Source organism: Toxoplasma gondii, chromosome VIIb, assembly GCF_000006565.2.
Source record: "Toxoplasma gondii ME49 chromosome VIIb, whole genome shotgun sequence".
Lineage (NCBI taxonomy): Eukaryota > Apicomplexa > Conoidasida > Eucoccidiorida > Sarcocystidae > Toxoplasma > Toxoplasma gondii.
In genome coordinates this window covers 4,124,776-4,137,779 of record NC_031475.1, presented here as the reverse complement: position 1 = coordinate 4,137,779, position 13,004 = coordinate 4,124,776, and the positions used below count along the sequence as shown (strand labels likewise).

The 13,004-nt window shown below is 52.8% G+C and overlaps 2 protein-coding genes across 2 annotated transcripts; one reads left to right on the top strand and one right to left on the bottom strand.

The window, feature by feature from the left end:
• Nucleotides 1–2,463: 2,463 nt before the first annotated feature.
• TGME49_257310 (hypothetical protein) lies at nt 2,464–4,147 on the bottom strand (the record flags this gene model as incomplete). The annotated part of the gene is made up of 2 exons (XM_002364926.1): nt 2,464–2,610; nt 3,227–4,147. 2 exons carry the CDS (start codon nt 4,145–4,147, stop codon nt 2,464–2,466), a joined length of 1,068 nt encoding a protein of 355 aa, XP_002364967.1.
• Nucleotides 4,148–7,885: 3,738 nt separating this feature from the next.
• On the top strand, nt 7,886–11,491 carry TGME49_257330 (hypothetical protein; the record flags this gene model as incomplete). Its single annotated transcript, XM_002364928.1, has 1 exon — nt 7,886–11,491. One exon carries the CDS (start codon nt 7,886–7,888, stop codon nt 11,135–11,137), a length of 3,252 nt encoding a protein of 1,083 aa, XP_002364969.1. The 3' UTR covers nt 11,138–11,491.
• Nucleotides 11,492–13,004: the final 1,513 nt, after the last annotated feature.

Genomic DNA, 13,004 nt, shown 5'->3' with positions numbered 1-13,004 from the left:
GAGAAAGAGAGGAGAAGAAGAAGAGAAAGAGAGGGGAAGAAGCAGAGAAAGAGAGAGAAGAAGCAGAGGAAAAAGAAGAGAAAGAGAGGAGAGGAAGGTAGACAGTGGAAGAGGACGAGGGTGGAGGCGAGGTCGAAACGCCGGAGGACAAAAAGATTCAGACGAAAGAATGGTTGACGAAGTTGTGGTGACCAGCCGTTGCGAGCCGTTGCCTCGGGGGCGCCTTCCAGGAAGTCGTTCTTCCGCGCTTAGAGAGAGAGTCACAGAGCGACTACCCTGGACAGCAGAGCAACTTCATTTTTTTTGGACATCAGGAGAGAAGAAGAGGAGAGGAGAGGAGGAAAAACAGCTGGAGAGCGTCCTGCGACTCAAAAGGCGTTTCTCGGCGTCGCTGTCGGCGAGTGTGCGTTTTTCTGTCTGTTTGGAAGAGAGAAGGAGCAGACAAGAGAGAGGTAGTCGAGCTTCGCCAGTTCTCATGCATGCGGCAAGTGTCAGGCGTTTTCGTTGACCTGGTCGCACAGGCTCATTGTCGAGAGGCGTTTGGAGTCGCGTTCTTCTGCGAGAAGAATGCACCCGCGAGAAGAGCAAAAAGCCGAGGGCGCGCGCTCGCGCCGTCGAGTGTGAGCTTCGCGATACGGTGGTGAGTCGTCGATGGCCGCGAGTCGCGGCAGAGGACGCGCGTTTTCGCGTTCTTCTCAAGAAAGGCGAACTTCCGGACAGCGAGGTGCAGCAAAGACCAAACTTCCGAGAAACTCGCGAGGCCTTCGCGGGGAGAAAAAGCGCGGAACGGGGAGGCCGCCGCGAACTCTGCGAAAAAGAGAGTTACCACGGCAGCGTCGAGGGTCTATAATGCCCGCGATACACACACCCGCGCATGGCTTGCTGGCTGTGTTTTGGTGCCGGGAGTATGGCGGTCGGAACTCGTGATTTCGCGCGAAAGGACCGTCGAAAGTGGACATGTTTTCTTGGGAGAAAAGCGAGGAGCATGCGGGGTACAAAACTGGTGGGCAAAAAGGTCGAGAAAGAAGTCGAGTTTCTTGCATTCGCGTCCACACAGCCAGAGAGACTCCGCGCCATACGAGTCGAAAATCGCCTCCTTCTTCTCTTGCCGGGCCAATTCGAGAAAAAGCGCGGCAGCAGCCGACCAAACTCCCCGAAACGCTACACGCAGTATGGCTCATTCTCTCTGTCCAACTTCGCCGGTGGAAAGAAAAACAGCTGCTTCTGTTTCTCGCTCAGTTTCTCTTCTTGTTTCGACCTGAAGCTGCGCCCGTCGATGGGTCCGTCCGGCACTCTCGCCGGCGCAGCGTCCAGGCGGTGCAACTCCCAGGCAGAACTTCCGTTTACTCCTTCCAAAAATCTGCGCGCCGCCTTCTTTGTGAAAAGGTCGAGAAATACGCGCGCCCATGCGTACACTCCAAGAAACATGAAGCGCCAACGCAGCCACCCTCACACATGCCGAGCTCATAATAAAAGGCGCGAACTACGACAACGGATGCGTCTCACCCTAGAAAGAAACGTCTACACACAGATTGTCTGCATTCAGTGTTGTGGCCTATGTACTGTGGTCCACACAAATATACATATATAAATATACATTATAAATATCCATAAATATATATATATATGTATATATATGAATGTACGTTATATTGCGAGACGCTCTCTCCTTCGCGTTCGAGAGCGGCAGGACTTTAGAGCGGAGCGCCTCTTCACTGATGCTGCCTCGCTGCGGGTTTCCGCTGAGATCGTTCTGCACTGCCTGCGACTCACGGCCGCTCAGGTGTGCGTTGGGGGACTTTCTTTGTCTGGAAAGTCGAGTCCTGCGCTGGACAGAGACTTCCTGTTCAGGCCTGTGTCGCCGTCTGTCGCGGACGCGGCGCCAGGAGACTTCACGGAAAGGGCGGCCGTTCTCGACGGCAAAGAAAGTCGCGCATTAAACGGAGCGCTTGCGTTCTGGCGGTCAAAACTCTGTGGAGTTCACTCGCGACTCATACCTGTTTCCTCACGTAGAAACTCGACAACACAAATCAAGCAACAGGCAAACGCCGCTCGCGCTGCAGTGAGGCAACCTGATCTGCACAGACTTCCAGGTCCCGAACAGCCGAAGCGACAGGCGTTGACATCGTTCTTCACACTACATTCAAAGATGCTTCGCCGACGCAAATCCTCGTCAAAAAAGTTCACACACAGAGCGAAAACAACCTGTCTCTTCTCTCTCTTCTACCGTCCACACCGCATGCACACACATGCATAAATTTACAATCATATGTGCATATAGATATACAGATATATATATATGTACATATACATATATATATATATATGTATAAATATGTATATATATAAGTATGTATAAATATATATATATATATATATAGATGAGTATATTTGTGTGTAGGTTGGCACTTGTCGAGAGTAAGGGGCTCTTTCAGAGAGAGCATCGAAAGCCGGGGAACCTTGTTAGACTTCCATGAGCTCTCGAGGTTCGCTCTTCAGTTTTTCAAGAAACATTTGGTGAGCCTTCTCCCAAGCAGTTTTGAAATTCTTCGTCGTCGCCGCCTTCGCCGCTCGGCCAGGCAACTTCTCCACGTTCACGGACGGGTCTCCCTGCAGAGAGAGTAAAAAGCGACGAAACGCAGAAACCAGTTGAGGAGGGAACCGTGGTTGGCTCGAGGCAAGCTCGCCAACGCAGGGTATCGGCAGAAAAGATAAAGAAAAAGAGAGTAGCCGTTCAGAAGAGCAGCAGCTGGAGCTGACAGCCGACCTTGGCGCGCGAAGCGGCCGCGGAAACGCGAGATGAATTCCGCGTTTAAAAAAATGTTTCATCTCTCAAACAGAGCACCTCACACTCCCACACGCACACACTTATATATATATATATATATAAATATATATATATATATATATAAATATGTCTATACAAATATGTATATAAATATATGTATATAAAGATGTGTATATAAATATATGTATATAAATATATGTATATGTAAATGCGTATGTGCAGTGAATATGCGTGCATGCAGAAGGCGAGACAGGTGGGTCTTTTGCTGTCGCGTTGACGTGGAAGCGCATATGGGGATGAAAACGCCTGGTAACGTTTCGACAGGAAAAGACATTTTTTTATCGGAGTCTGCGCAGACATGCGTCGACTGGTGAGTTTCACTGAGGCAGACAGTGTTGTTTGGAGCGGCCATCGAAGAATACTGGTCCCTGAGTATACCTTGACGACGCAGTTCCACCAAACATAGGTTCCGGCGACTTCCGGTTTCTTTCTCAAGTTTATCTCCAGAAACACAGCGACTTCCTCCTGTCCTTCTCCAGCGGCTTCTCCCTCTGTTTCTGTGAGGTTTTGCGCTTCCTTCTCCGTCTGGTCGGCGGCGCGAGACTCTGGCGTCGGACAAGCGTCGGCTCCGGCTCCGGTTCCGTCGGTCGCTGGCGTTCTCTCCTCGCTTTGCCCGTTGACATCTTTGGCGAGTTGCGCGAGCCGCCGCCAGTTCACCTTCTTTTCGAGGAGCTCCCAGAACCACAATTCTTCGTCGGCCTCGACTTTGTGGGGAAACGCGCCCTGAAGCACCGGCGCGCCGCGGCACTGGCAGGTCAAGCCGTCTTCGTGGATGTCGACTTTCACCTCCTTCGCGCGAACGCCTTCTGGCAGTCTCACGTCCACCGTCACTTCATGTTGCGTCTGACTCCACCAGTATCGGCCCTCCACGACGCCGCCGTTCCGAATCAACAGCGCCTCGTCTTCGCGCTTCTGCTGAGGTGAGGAGACAGCCGAAGCAGACGAAGATGCCGAGGGGGGCGCGCGGCTCCCCAGGCCTTTGCGTTGAGGCTCCTCGCCGCTCGGGGAGGCGAAGCTCGCGGACGGAAGGAAGCCGCACCGCGGCCATTCGTGGGCGTCTTCGAACGCTTCTTCTGCTGCGGTGTCTCCGTCGCCTGCGTCCATCTCTTCTGTCCATGCGTCTTCTGCATCGCCCAGTTCCTCGACTTTGGAGTCCTCTTTGCCCTCGATGAAGACGCCCTCTGGGCCGACCGTCACACGCTGCTTCTCCTCGAAACGACGGACGCGCGGCTTCCCTCCAACTTCTTCTTCGTCGGAAGAAGAAACCTGCAGCCGTTCCCACTTTGAGTAGTCCACCATCTTGTCTGCTGTGGCCTCCAAGAAGGCCAGAAAAAAGGGCAAGAAAACGAAGAAGACGAGACAGAAAACGAGACAGGAGACAAGACAGAAGGCGAGGGGAGAGGCGGGACGAAAAGAGGAAGAAGAGGAAGCAGACGCCAACAGCGATAAGTTGAGTACGAGTTTCGGAAACAGACAGAGGAGAAGAAGAAGCAAGAAAGGAGAGGAAGGAGAGAGCCGAAACAGAGGAGGAAGAAAAGCCGGAGGAGATATATGCGTTTACATATATATATATTGGGAGAGAGAGTAGGGAGAGAAAAAGCAGGAGAGATGTGTGTCAGGAGAAACGAGCGGAGACAGGATCTGGAGAAAAGAAAGACGACCAGAGAAAAAAAGCAGCGAAGAAGAGGCCCAGCGCTTTCTTTCGAGTTATTTCCTCTCGAAGAGCAGACACAAGACGGAAAGGAGGAGGAAAAGAAGAAGAAAGACGAAGAAAGACGAAGAAAGAAGAAGAAAACTGTCGCAATACGGCAAGGGGGAAACCGCGGGGAAAGCAGGTTGAGCATGCGAAAAGAGCGACACAGCCAGCAGAGAGAAATCGATTCTCTGTAACGGAAAACAGAGACGTTTTTCAAGGTGGCAGTGGCTTTCTTCTCGACTTTCTCAGGTGACTGTGCCGCAAAAAGAAAGAAATCGCAGAGTCCGGGGGAAAGAAGCAATTGAAAGTTCATCCTCGCTTGTCTCAAACGACAGCGATTCAGCGTCTCGCTGTGCGTGTGTGACCCTCTCGAGAGAAAGGCCGCAGATGCAGCAGTTCAACGACTCTCTCCTCCTCTTTTTTTCGCGTTAAACGCTTTCTGTTTTCGAGGCAATGAACGAAACGAGCCGCGCCCTTTCTCGAAGAAGAAGGAAGCAATTTCCCCGCAGAAAGCGCAGAAGTCCCAGGCAAGAGCCACTGTGTCGCGCCAGCCAGGAAGCCTGTGGACCTCCAATTTACAGCGTCGCTGTTGAGACGGGAGGACGAGAAAAACGAGAAAAAGAACAAGTTCACCACGAACAAGAAGAGGTGTGCAACCAAATTGCGCTATGCTCGCTGGAGACTGCGGGTCCAGAACGCGCAGAAATTCCCCAGTTTTCTCGCTGGAAATGGTCCTCACAGTCGGTTTCTCCTGTGCAGCGGCAATACGAGGAGAAAGTCAACGAATCCTCTTTGTCACTTGGCAGCGACGCTTCTCCGTGTCGAGAAACAGTTTCACAGGGTGACTGAATAGGAGAGTACGAGAGAAACACAGAAGGACCTGGCTGGGAGGAACAAGCGTGGAGAGCTTGAGGGGAAGAGCGGCGAACAACGAGATACCCTGTCAAGAAAAAGTTGTGATGACGTTTCACAGGCATCTGTACGGACTCCAGAAAAGGAGAAAAGCAGAGCTGTTCCGTGAGCTTCGCCGTAGGCGAGTCCTCGTCTCTCCACTCCGGTCGCGCTTCTGTGCTTCGGCTGGAATAAAGGAGTACTCCCGACAGTTGCCCTTCCACTTTATATTTCAACAAGTCCTGGATCGGAATTCATCTTTCAACTTGAAAACCTCCCGCCTTCCTAGTCTGTGTACATTCAGCTCTGATCCCAAGCCTGTGAAAGTACACTGCTGGAGGAGTTTCTCGTCAAAAAAGGCTTCACAGGGCTTCTCGAATCAAAACAACAGAAGAAGAACAGACGTGACTTCCACTCCGAAAAGTTGCGAAACACACTTTAAAAGAACTGCAGTGGTCTGAGAGCGTCTGTTCTTTCGACACAAAGACCAGAATGTCTTCTGCTCTCGTCGAAGATCCTGTCTTCTCTGTCATCGGCCTTCCCTGTTTACCCTCGTGTGAAAACTCTTGTGAAGACACGAAGAAAGACTCAGAGAGGGAAAAGTTCTCCTCTGTTGAGCTCTCTCAAAGAACTTCCTCTCGCCTCATCTCATGCAGCCATGTCGCGCTAGGCTGCTGCGAGTTCCGAAGGGGGAAAACAACGATGCCCACGAATGCATGAACAGTTAAACCATAAATATTCGAACTCTCCACAAAAAGATCTTCGCACAAAGGCACTCTGTAAAGAAGGAAAATCCGCATGTTTTCGGCGAGGTGCGAAAACTCTCGTTTCTTCGTCTCGAAGGTCACCGGAAAGTCACGAGCTTCAACGAAATTCAGCGAAACTTCGCACCGTCAGAGGAAACCCTTCTGAGTTATAACTTCGTAATTCGTCAATTCGGCGGTCCGACCCCCTACGGTCTCTCAGCGCGCTCCCATACATGCAAATCATGCGAGCAGACTTGATTATGCAGCTGTACAGCCGTCAGATGTGACTCAAAATGGGTGGTAAACATCTCCTCTGACAACACCCTTGTGGCGTACGAATCCTCATACCTTCACTACCTATACTTATACACATATATATATAGATAGATAGATATAGATAGATAGATATAGATAGATAGATATAGATAGATAGATATAGATACATATATGTACATTTATATGTGTATGTATGCATGTATGTACAGGCATATAGGTAACTAGAACTAGATGTATATATATATATATGTATATATATATATATATATATATATCATGCGTATCCCGTTTCCGTGCTCGTACGTATATCTGTTTAACGTTTACGGTGTTCCTACGGGCAACGAGAGGAAGCGTGAGTGCGGAGTCTCGAGAGGGTGTATTTAGAGACGGAAAGCAATGTTGACACGGAGGAAAGCAGATGAACGTTTGTGTGAAAGTTTCCACTTCGGCAAGAGCGGTGAGTTTCGAAGGCATGGACGACGTCGACAGTTTCTTCCAATTCAGCCTGTTTTTGTTTTCAGCGAGTCTCCCCTCAGCAAACAGCCGAGGCAACTGCGCGTTCCTTTTAGCGGCGACACCCGAGATGCATTCTTCCTTTCTTTGTTGGAGGGAGACTGTTCCGCCATGCTGTCGGTAACGCGCTCTGTCTCCGTCGCAAACATACCACCCCCCTGACCACCCTGGATGCATGCCCGATTCTGTCTGGGAGGGTCAGATGCACGCGCGTATCTTGTCTTTTCTCAGAGGACCTCGTCGCTGTCGCGTCCGAGTTTTCTTTTCGTCGACAGACACGATTCAGTCTCTCTGTTTCGGAGTCCCGGCTGTCAAGCAGGCGCTCGGCAGAGTGTGTGTGCAGGACAGGGACGCGAAAAAAAAAGACAGAAGAAGGGAGGAGAAACACAGAAGAACCGCGCAGAACCGCTCGCGAAAAAGCGAAGGAAAAAGAGAAGCGGTGGAGAGGCGGAGGAGTCTTCTGGCTGAGGCGCATATGTCTTGTCTTTTATCTGATTCTTTAAAACGTCTCTGTGCACCGACACCGGACACAGTGCGGGTCGCCGGTGGCGAGGAACGCCCAGAGACGAGCACGGTGATACTTTTTGTGGCTCGACAGTCCGGAAAAGAGAAAAAATTTGCCAGAAGCGAGGAGACTGACAGTGTCTTTCTTGCTCTTTCTTTCTGAGAAGCTTTTTCTCCGACTTCGTCGCGAGTATGTCGCCGCCTTCGCAGCTCGACAGCTGGTCCGGTCTGCTGTGAGGTCTGCGAATCCGCTGCAAGCAGGCGTCTTCTCTAGCCCTTTCCTTTTCATGAAGCAGGTGGATGTACACAGACGCTCGGTCTCTCTGTCGTCGGAGTCCAAATCGTTCAAAATCTCTCCCCTGAAGTCTCCGTGCAGGGCGTCTTTTTCTTCGCTCTCTCCCAGCGTACACCATGCAAGAGCTTCCGTTTCCGCGCGTCTCTTCCGACACTCGCTCGGTCTCGCCGGCGCAGCTGACCTCGGATGCGGTCCCGACGTACATCCTGCTGTCTCCCGCGTCATGTTCTTCTTCCTCTTCGTCTTTCTCTCCGGCGTCTTCGCCATTCTCTCCCTCCTTCGCCTCCGCCGCGACTCTGTCTCCTCTCTCGTCCTTCGTTCTTCCCTCCCCCTCGCTCTCCGTGGCAACCTCTGAGGGCCTCTCTCAGGCGCGGACGAACGCGCACCGGAAACTCCTTTCTTCGGTCGCTTCCTTCTCCTCGCCTCTGTCTCCGCTTCCCTCGCCTCTCTGCGCCTGCGTTCGGCGTCCGTCTGCGGCAAAAGAGAGACACACGCGCGCGGCGGACAAGAGCCTTTTCTCAGACGAGAAGACGCGCTCTTTCGATCGGAGCAACCACAAGTTGGCTGGAACCTCTCCACCGTTCGCTTGCTGGCGAAGTCGAGAGGCGCATTCGCGCGCGTCTTCCGAGGCTGCGCCGATCCAAGGAGTCAGAGGAGACAGGTGGAAGGAAGGGCCAGGAGAAAGCGAGGAAAGGCCAGGAGACAGCGAGGAAAGGCGAGAGGCCAGGCGAACTCTGGGAAGCAGAGACGCAGTGTACAGACACTTCGGACAGATGCACAGGCAGAGGCCGCGGGGGAGAGAACTCGACGCAGGCGGCCGAGAACGGGGATGCGGATGCGCGTTGAGCTGGACAGCCGTGGAGACTTCGAACGAGAGAAGAGAAAGGCAAATGGTAGAGCACACCACACAAAGCTCGCCGCGCTGTTTCTTGCCCTCGAAGTTTCCCGATCCTCGCTGTCCGCAAATAAACGTGTACGAGGCTGAAGAGCCATCCGGGAACAGTCGGAACAGACAAGCGGAGGCGAACTGCGTGGGGCCCTCTGAGGTGTATGTACACCTCCGTCCGCAGACCGGAGATGTGGGGTCGCGGAGTCAGAGGGACGGCGAGAACGCTTTTTTCTCGGCTTCTTGCGGGAGCGCGCGGGTGCCTCCTTGGCTGGTCGAACCTGTTCAAGAAAGAGATCAAGGCGAGGAGGAGAGACACCGAGAAGACACCGCTGGAGTCCTGCATGTCATGCATCGAGTGAAGCAACGTCCGTCATGGTTGAACAATTTGCGGTGCAGCGAGAAGTCTTTCTCCGTCAGTCACCAGACTCCGCCCACGGGCCGTCCTCCTCATGCTTCAGGTCTTTCGCCTCCTTTCTTCCACGTACCTGCTCCTCGGACTCCTCCAGAGTCTCTGTCCCATTTGAACGCGAGCGAACTTCCTTGTTCTTCTTCGCCAGCTGTCTCGTTCTCTGAATGCGCCTCTCCCTTCAGTTCCACGCCGCGCTCCTGCAGATGCTCGGACTCTTCGCTCTCCACGGTTCCCGGCGTTTTCACTCCAGACACTGCGAGTTCGTGCTCCTCGTCGTCGCGCTCTTTGCTACAGTCCTGTTCATCTCAGGCGTCTTCTTCCTGTCTCCTCCACGCGTCCTCTGGGTCGCCTCTTCGTGATTCTTCCTTTCGCTCTTCCGATGCGTCTCAACAAAACAGTGGGGGCGACCGCGGCGGGTGTAGAGACACCCGAGAGGCTCAGCAGGCCCTCGACTCGGCCGGTGTCTCTCCCGCGCTCTCTGCCTCTGTTCCCTGCTCCTGCGTTTCGTCCCTTCGTCTGTCGTCACTTCCTGTCTCTCTGAATCTTTCGAAGGCCTCTTCTTCTCACATGCAAGCGCCGTCTCTCTCGAGCTCCTCTCTCGCGCCTTCGCCTCCTCCTGAACGACCAGCGGGGGACGGGGACTGGGGGCGCGCAGGTTGGGGGAGACCGGAGAGAGCGAAACTGCAAGCCGGCGCGAGCAGAGAAGCTGGCGGCGTCGGGCCGCATGGCTCTTCCTTGCCTGTTGTTTCTGAGCAGGCGCGAAAGGCGGTCGAGATCTCTTCGTCTGAGGTTCGTACTTGTCCTGCGAAGGACTGCGGCAGCTTCGATACGAGACACGCAGAGCAATCCGCTGTCTGTGCAGAGCCTGGAACGCGTTCGGACTGTGCGAAAGAGCAGAACGAGACTCCGGAGCTGAACGCGGTAGACCAAACAGCCCCGAGCGGTGCGCCTGCGAGAAACGCACGCGGAAGAGAAGCGAAAGAAATCGAAGGTGAAGGACCCAGAAGACGCGAGAACGACGGCAACGACAGGCCAGCAACGGCAGACAGAGAGCAAAAGAGAGAAGAAAGAGAAGACGAAGAGGAGGGAGGAAAGAGAGAGGCGGACGCCGCGGAAGACAACAAACAGAAAGGTAAAGAGAGAGAGAACGAAGAGGAAGAGGAGGAAGAAGGAGAGAAAGACGAAGAGGAAGAAGGCGAAAAAGAAGAGATGTGTCTGTCGGCCTTGCTCGGCCGAGGAGGTGGAGGCAAGCGCCGGTGGAAGAAGCTGGTGCGTCAGATGAGGAGGGTGGAGGCGTCGTCTTCGGCGTCTTCTTTGTTTTCGACAGACAATGAATTTTCTCTCTCGCTTTCGACGTCTTCTGTGTCGTCTCTGGAGGCCTCGCCTTCGCACGCGTCCACGCTCTGCTCTCTGTCTCGCTGCGCCCGCAGCTCTGCCGCTGCGTTTTCGCCGTTTCCAGCTCTCGCGACGCAGTCTTGCGCCGCGCACAAAAGTCGACTGCTTCCGGAGCTCGTCGCCCACACCCTGGCGATCCGCAAAGAGTTGCGCGAGGCGGCTCTGCGCGAGACAGTCAGTCTCCTGCAGGACATAGCAACTCCTGGCGAGGCAGACGGCCCGGACTTCGAGAGAGAAGAAGACACAGAAGGCGCGAGAGCAGGCAGAGAAGAAGAAGAGGCAGGTGTGGACGGCGACCGGGGAGAGCAGAAGGCGAAGCGGACGCCGCAGACGAGCGAGGAGTTCATAGAGTGCGAGGAGGCGACCTGGGGAGTCGAGAGGCGCTGTGAGGAAGCGTTCTGGGAGAGCCGACGAAACGATGAGGAGAGGTCAAGGCTCGATGGGCCAGTGAAAGCTGGAAGAACGGAACAGAGAACGTCAGAAGGTTCAGACAGGCAGGGAGCAACTGCTCAGCGAGTTCTGGAACAGAGAAGGGAGAGAGCGACGCGAGGCGGCAGAGAAGAACGAACCAAAGGGAGAAGCAGCGAAGCCTGGATTCAGGCCTCAGTGAACTTCTGGGAAGCCGCGGAAACCGACGCCGCTCTCACTCTGCTCACGTCTCGGTGGCAAAGATGAGGAAGAAGGAACCGAGAGAATGGTCGAGACACACACAAAACAAGGATAGGGTGTATGTACACTGTTCGTTTCCTTCATGTCGGATTCGACGAAGGACTTCGGAGGTGCTCGTCGCAGCTGTACAGGCACCTCGCAAGTCTTGATCTTTGTTCTCTCCTGGTCGTACTTGTGAATCGAGAAACGAAACGACTGCAGATATGTACGTGTGTTTGTTCCTCCAAAGACACTGCGTACTCCCTGAGTATTTTATATGATAAGAATGATAGGGTTTTTTTATTGCATATCTATAAAAATCCATATCTATATCTATATATATATATATAAGTTTATATTCGTGGCTGCATACAGGTTGTCTTCCGTTGTGTATGTTAAGCGTACAGACGTTTGTCTGCGCAAGTATGCGCCTCTGTAGCATTTGCATTCGTGCATGTCATTCTTTCTTTAATGGCTGCGTAAGGAGGCGGCCTGCCGTGTGTCGCCTCTTTGTAAGCCAGTTGTCCTCGAGGGAGATTTTTGGGTGTATGGACACTCCGAACATGTGCAGGTTTCTGTAAATGCCTGTCACTCTGTTTCCGAGCTTTCGTGCATTTCTTTCGCGTCCCCTTTGAAGCAGAAACACGGCGGGGTCTCCGTTCTCGTTTTCTGGGGGCCGTGACCACCCGGCGGGGGTCCTGCTCACGCTAGCATCTGAATTCGATTTTCGCTCATTGATTCCAGTGACAGCAGAAAGCCATGCACTGGGTCCGGAGCACGCAGCCGTAGAAAACTCAATAGGAGCGACAGCAGAAATTCGCAGAGCGTGTCTTAAGCAAGTCGTGAGTAAATGCGGCCAACTTTTTGTCGATGTGCCGCTTCTCGAATGCACCAACGAATAGGCTTCTGTTGACAACCGTCAGCGATGCGTCTTCTCTTTCGCAGAGTTCCACCAGCTGAAGCGAGCTTTTCACATGCAGTCAGAAAAATGGAGACAGAGTGTAGATCCGTGCGTTCGCGACTCTGGGTGACACACCGTGTGAACGAATCCGAGGGCGGAAGGCTGGTCCTCTCCGTGTAAGTCTCGAGGATTCACATCACTGTCGAAAAGTACGTCGAAACAAAAATGCACGATTGCTGTGCATGCAACACAACATGAATGGAGTCGGCAATCGACTGGAGCTGCACACTTACCAACATCTATACATATATATATATATATATGCATATATACACAAATATGTGTGTAGACACATGCATATATATATATATATTTACGCAAGTGTATATATATGTATGCTGTGTGTGTAGTGATCGGTGCGGCTATTTTACGTTCTCAGAGAAAGAGACAGGCTTCCTCGAAGCGGGAGGGACAGAGAGGCAACCGGAAGAGTGAAAGCAGGAACTGTGAATTGGAAAAGCCCCATGCGCGGCTGCAGAAAGGGTGCGGGTCTTCATTCCAGATTTGAAAAAAGACGAAATACGAAAGTCTGACTTAAAACATCGGGAGACGTAAAACTCAGACGACAGGGGCGTGCGCCGCGGAGGACAGAACGACGGAAAGACACGATGGAATTCAGATGTACTCGACAAATTCGGCCTCGATACGAAAAAAACATTTCTCAGTTTCGTCTCAGATTTCCAGTTTCTGTTGCAAAGGTGGCCGAGAAGCGGAGGTGTACGTACACCCGAGAAACTGTGGCTGAACTGTGAGGTGTACGTACACCGCAGAGGCAGAAAGCGCGGAGCTCGAAACCGAAGCAAAAAGCTGAGAGGCGTCTCTGCGTGGAACCCCCCTCGAAGTTCGAATAAAAATCCACTGCGACATAAATGCGTGTGTGTACTGGAGCGTAAAAGAGTAACTCAGTACTCCCGCATTCACAAGAGACTTCTG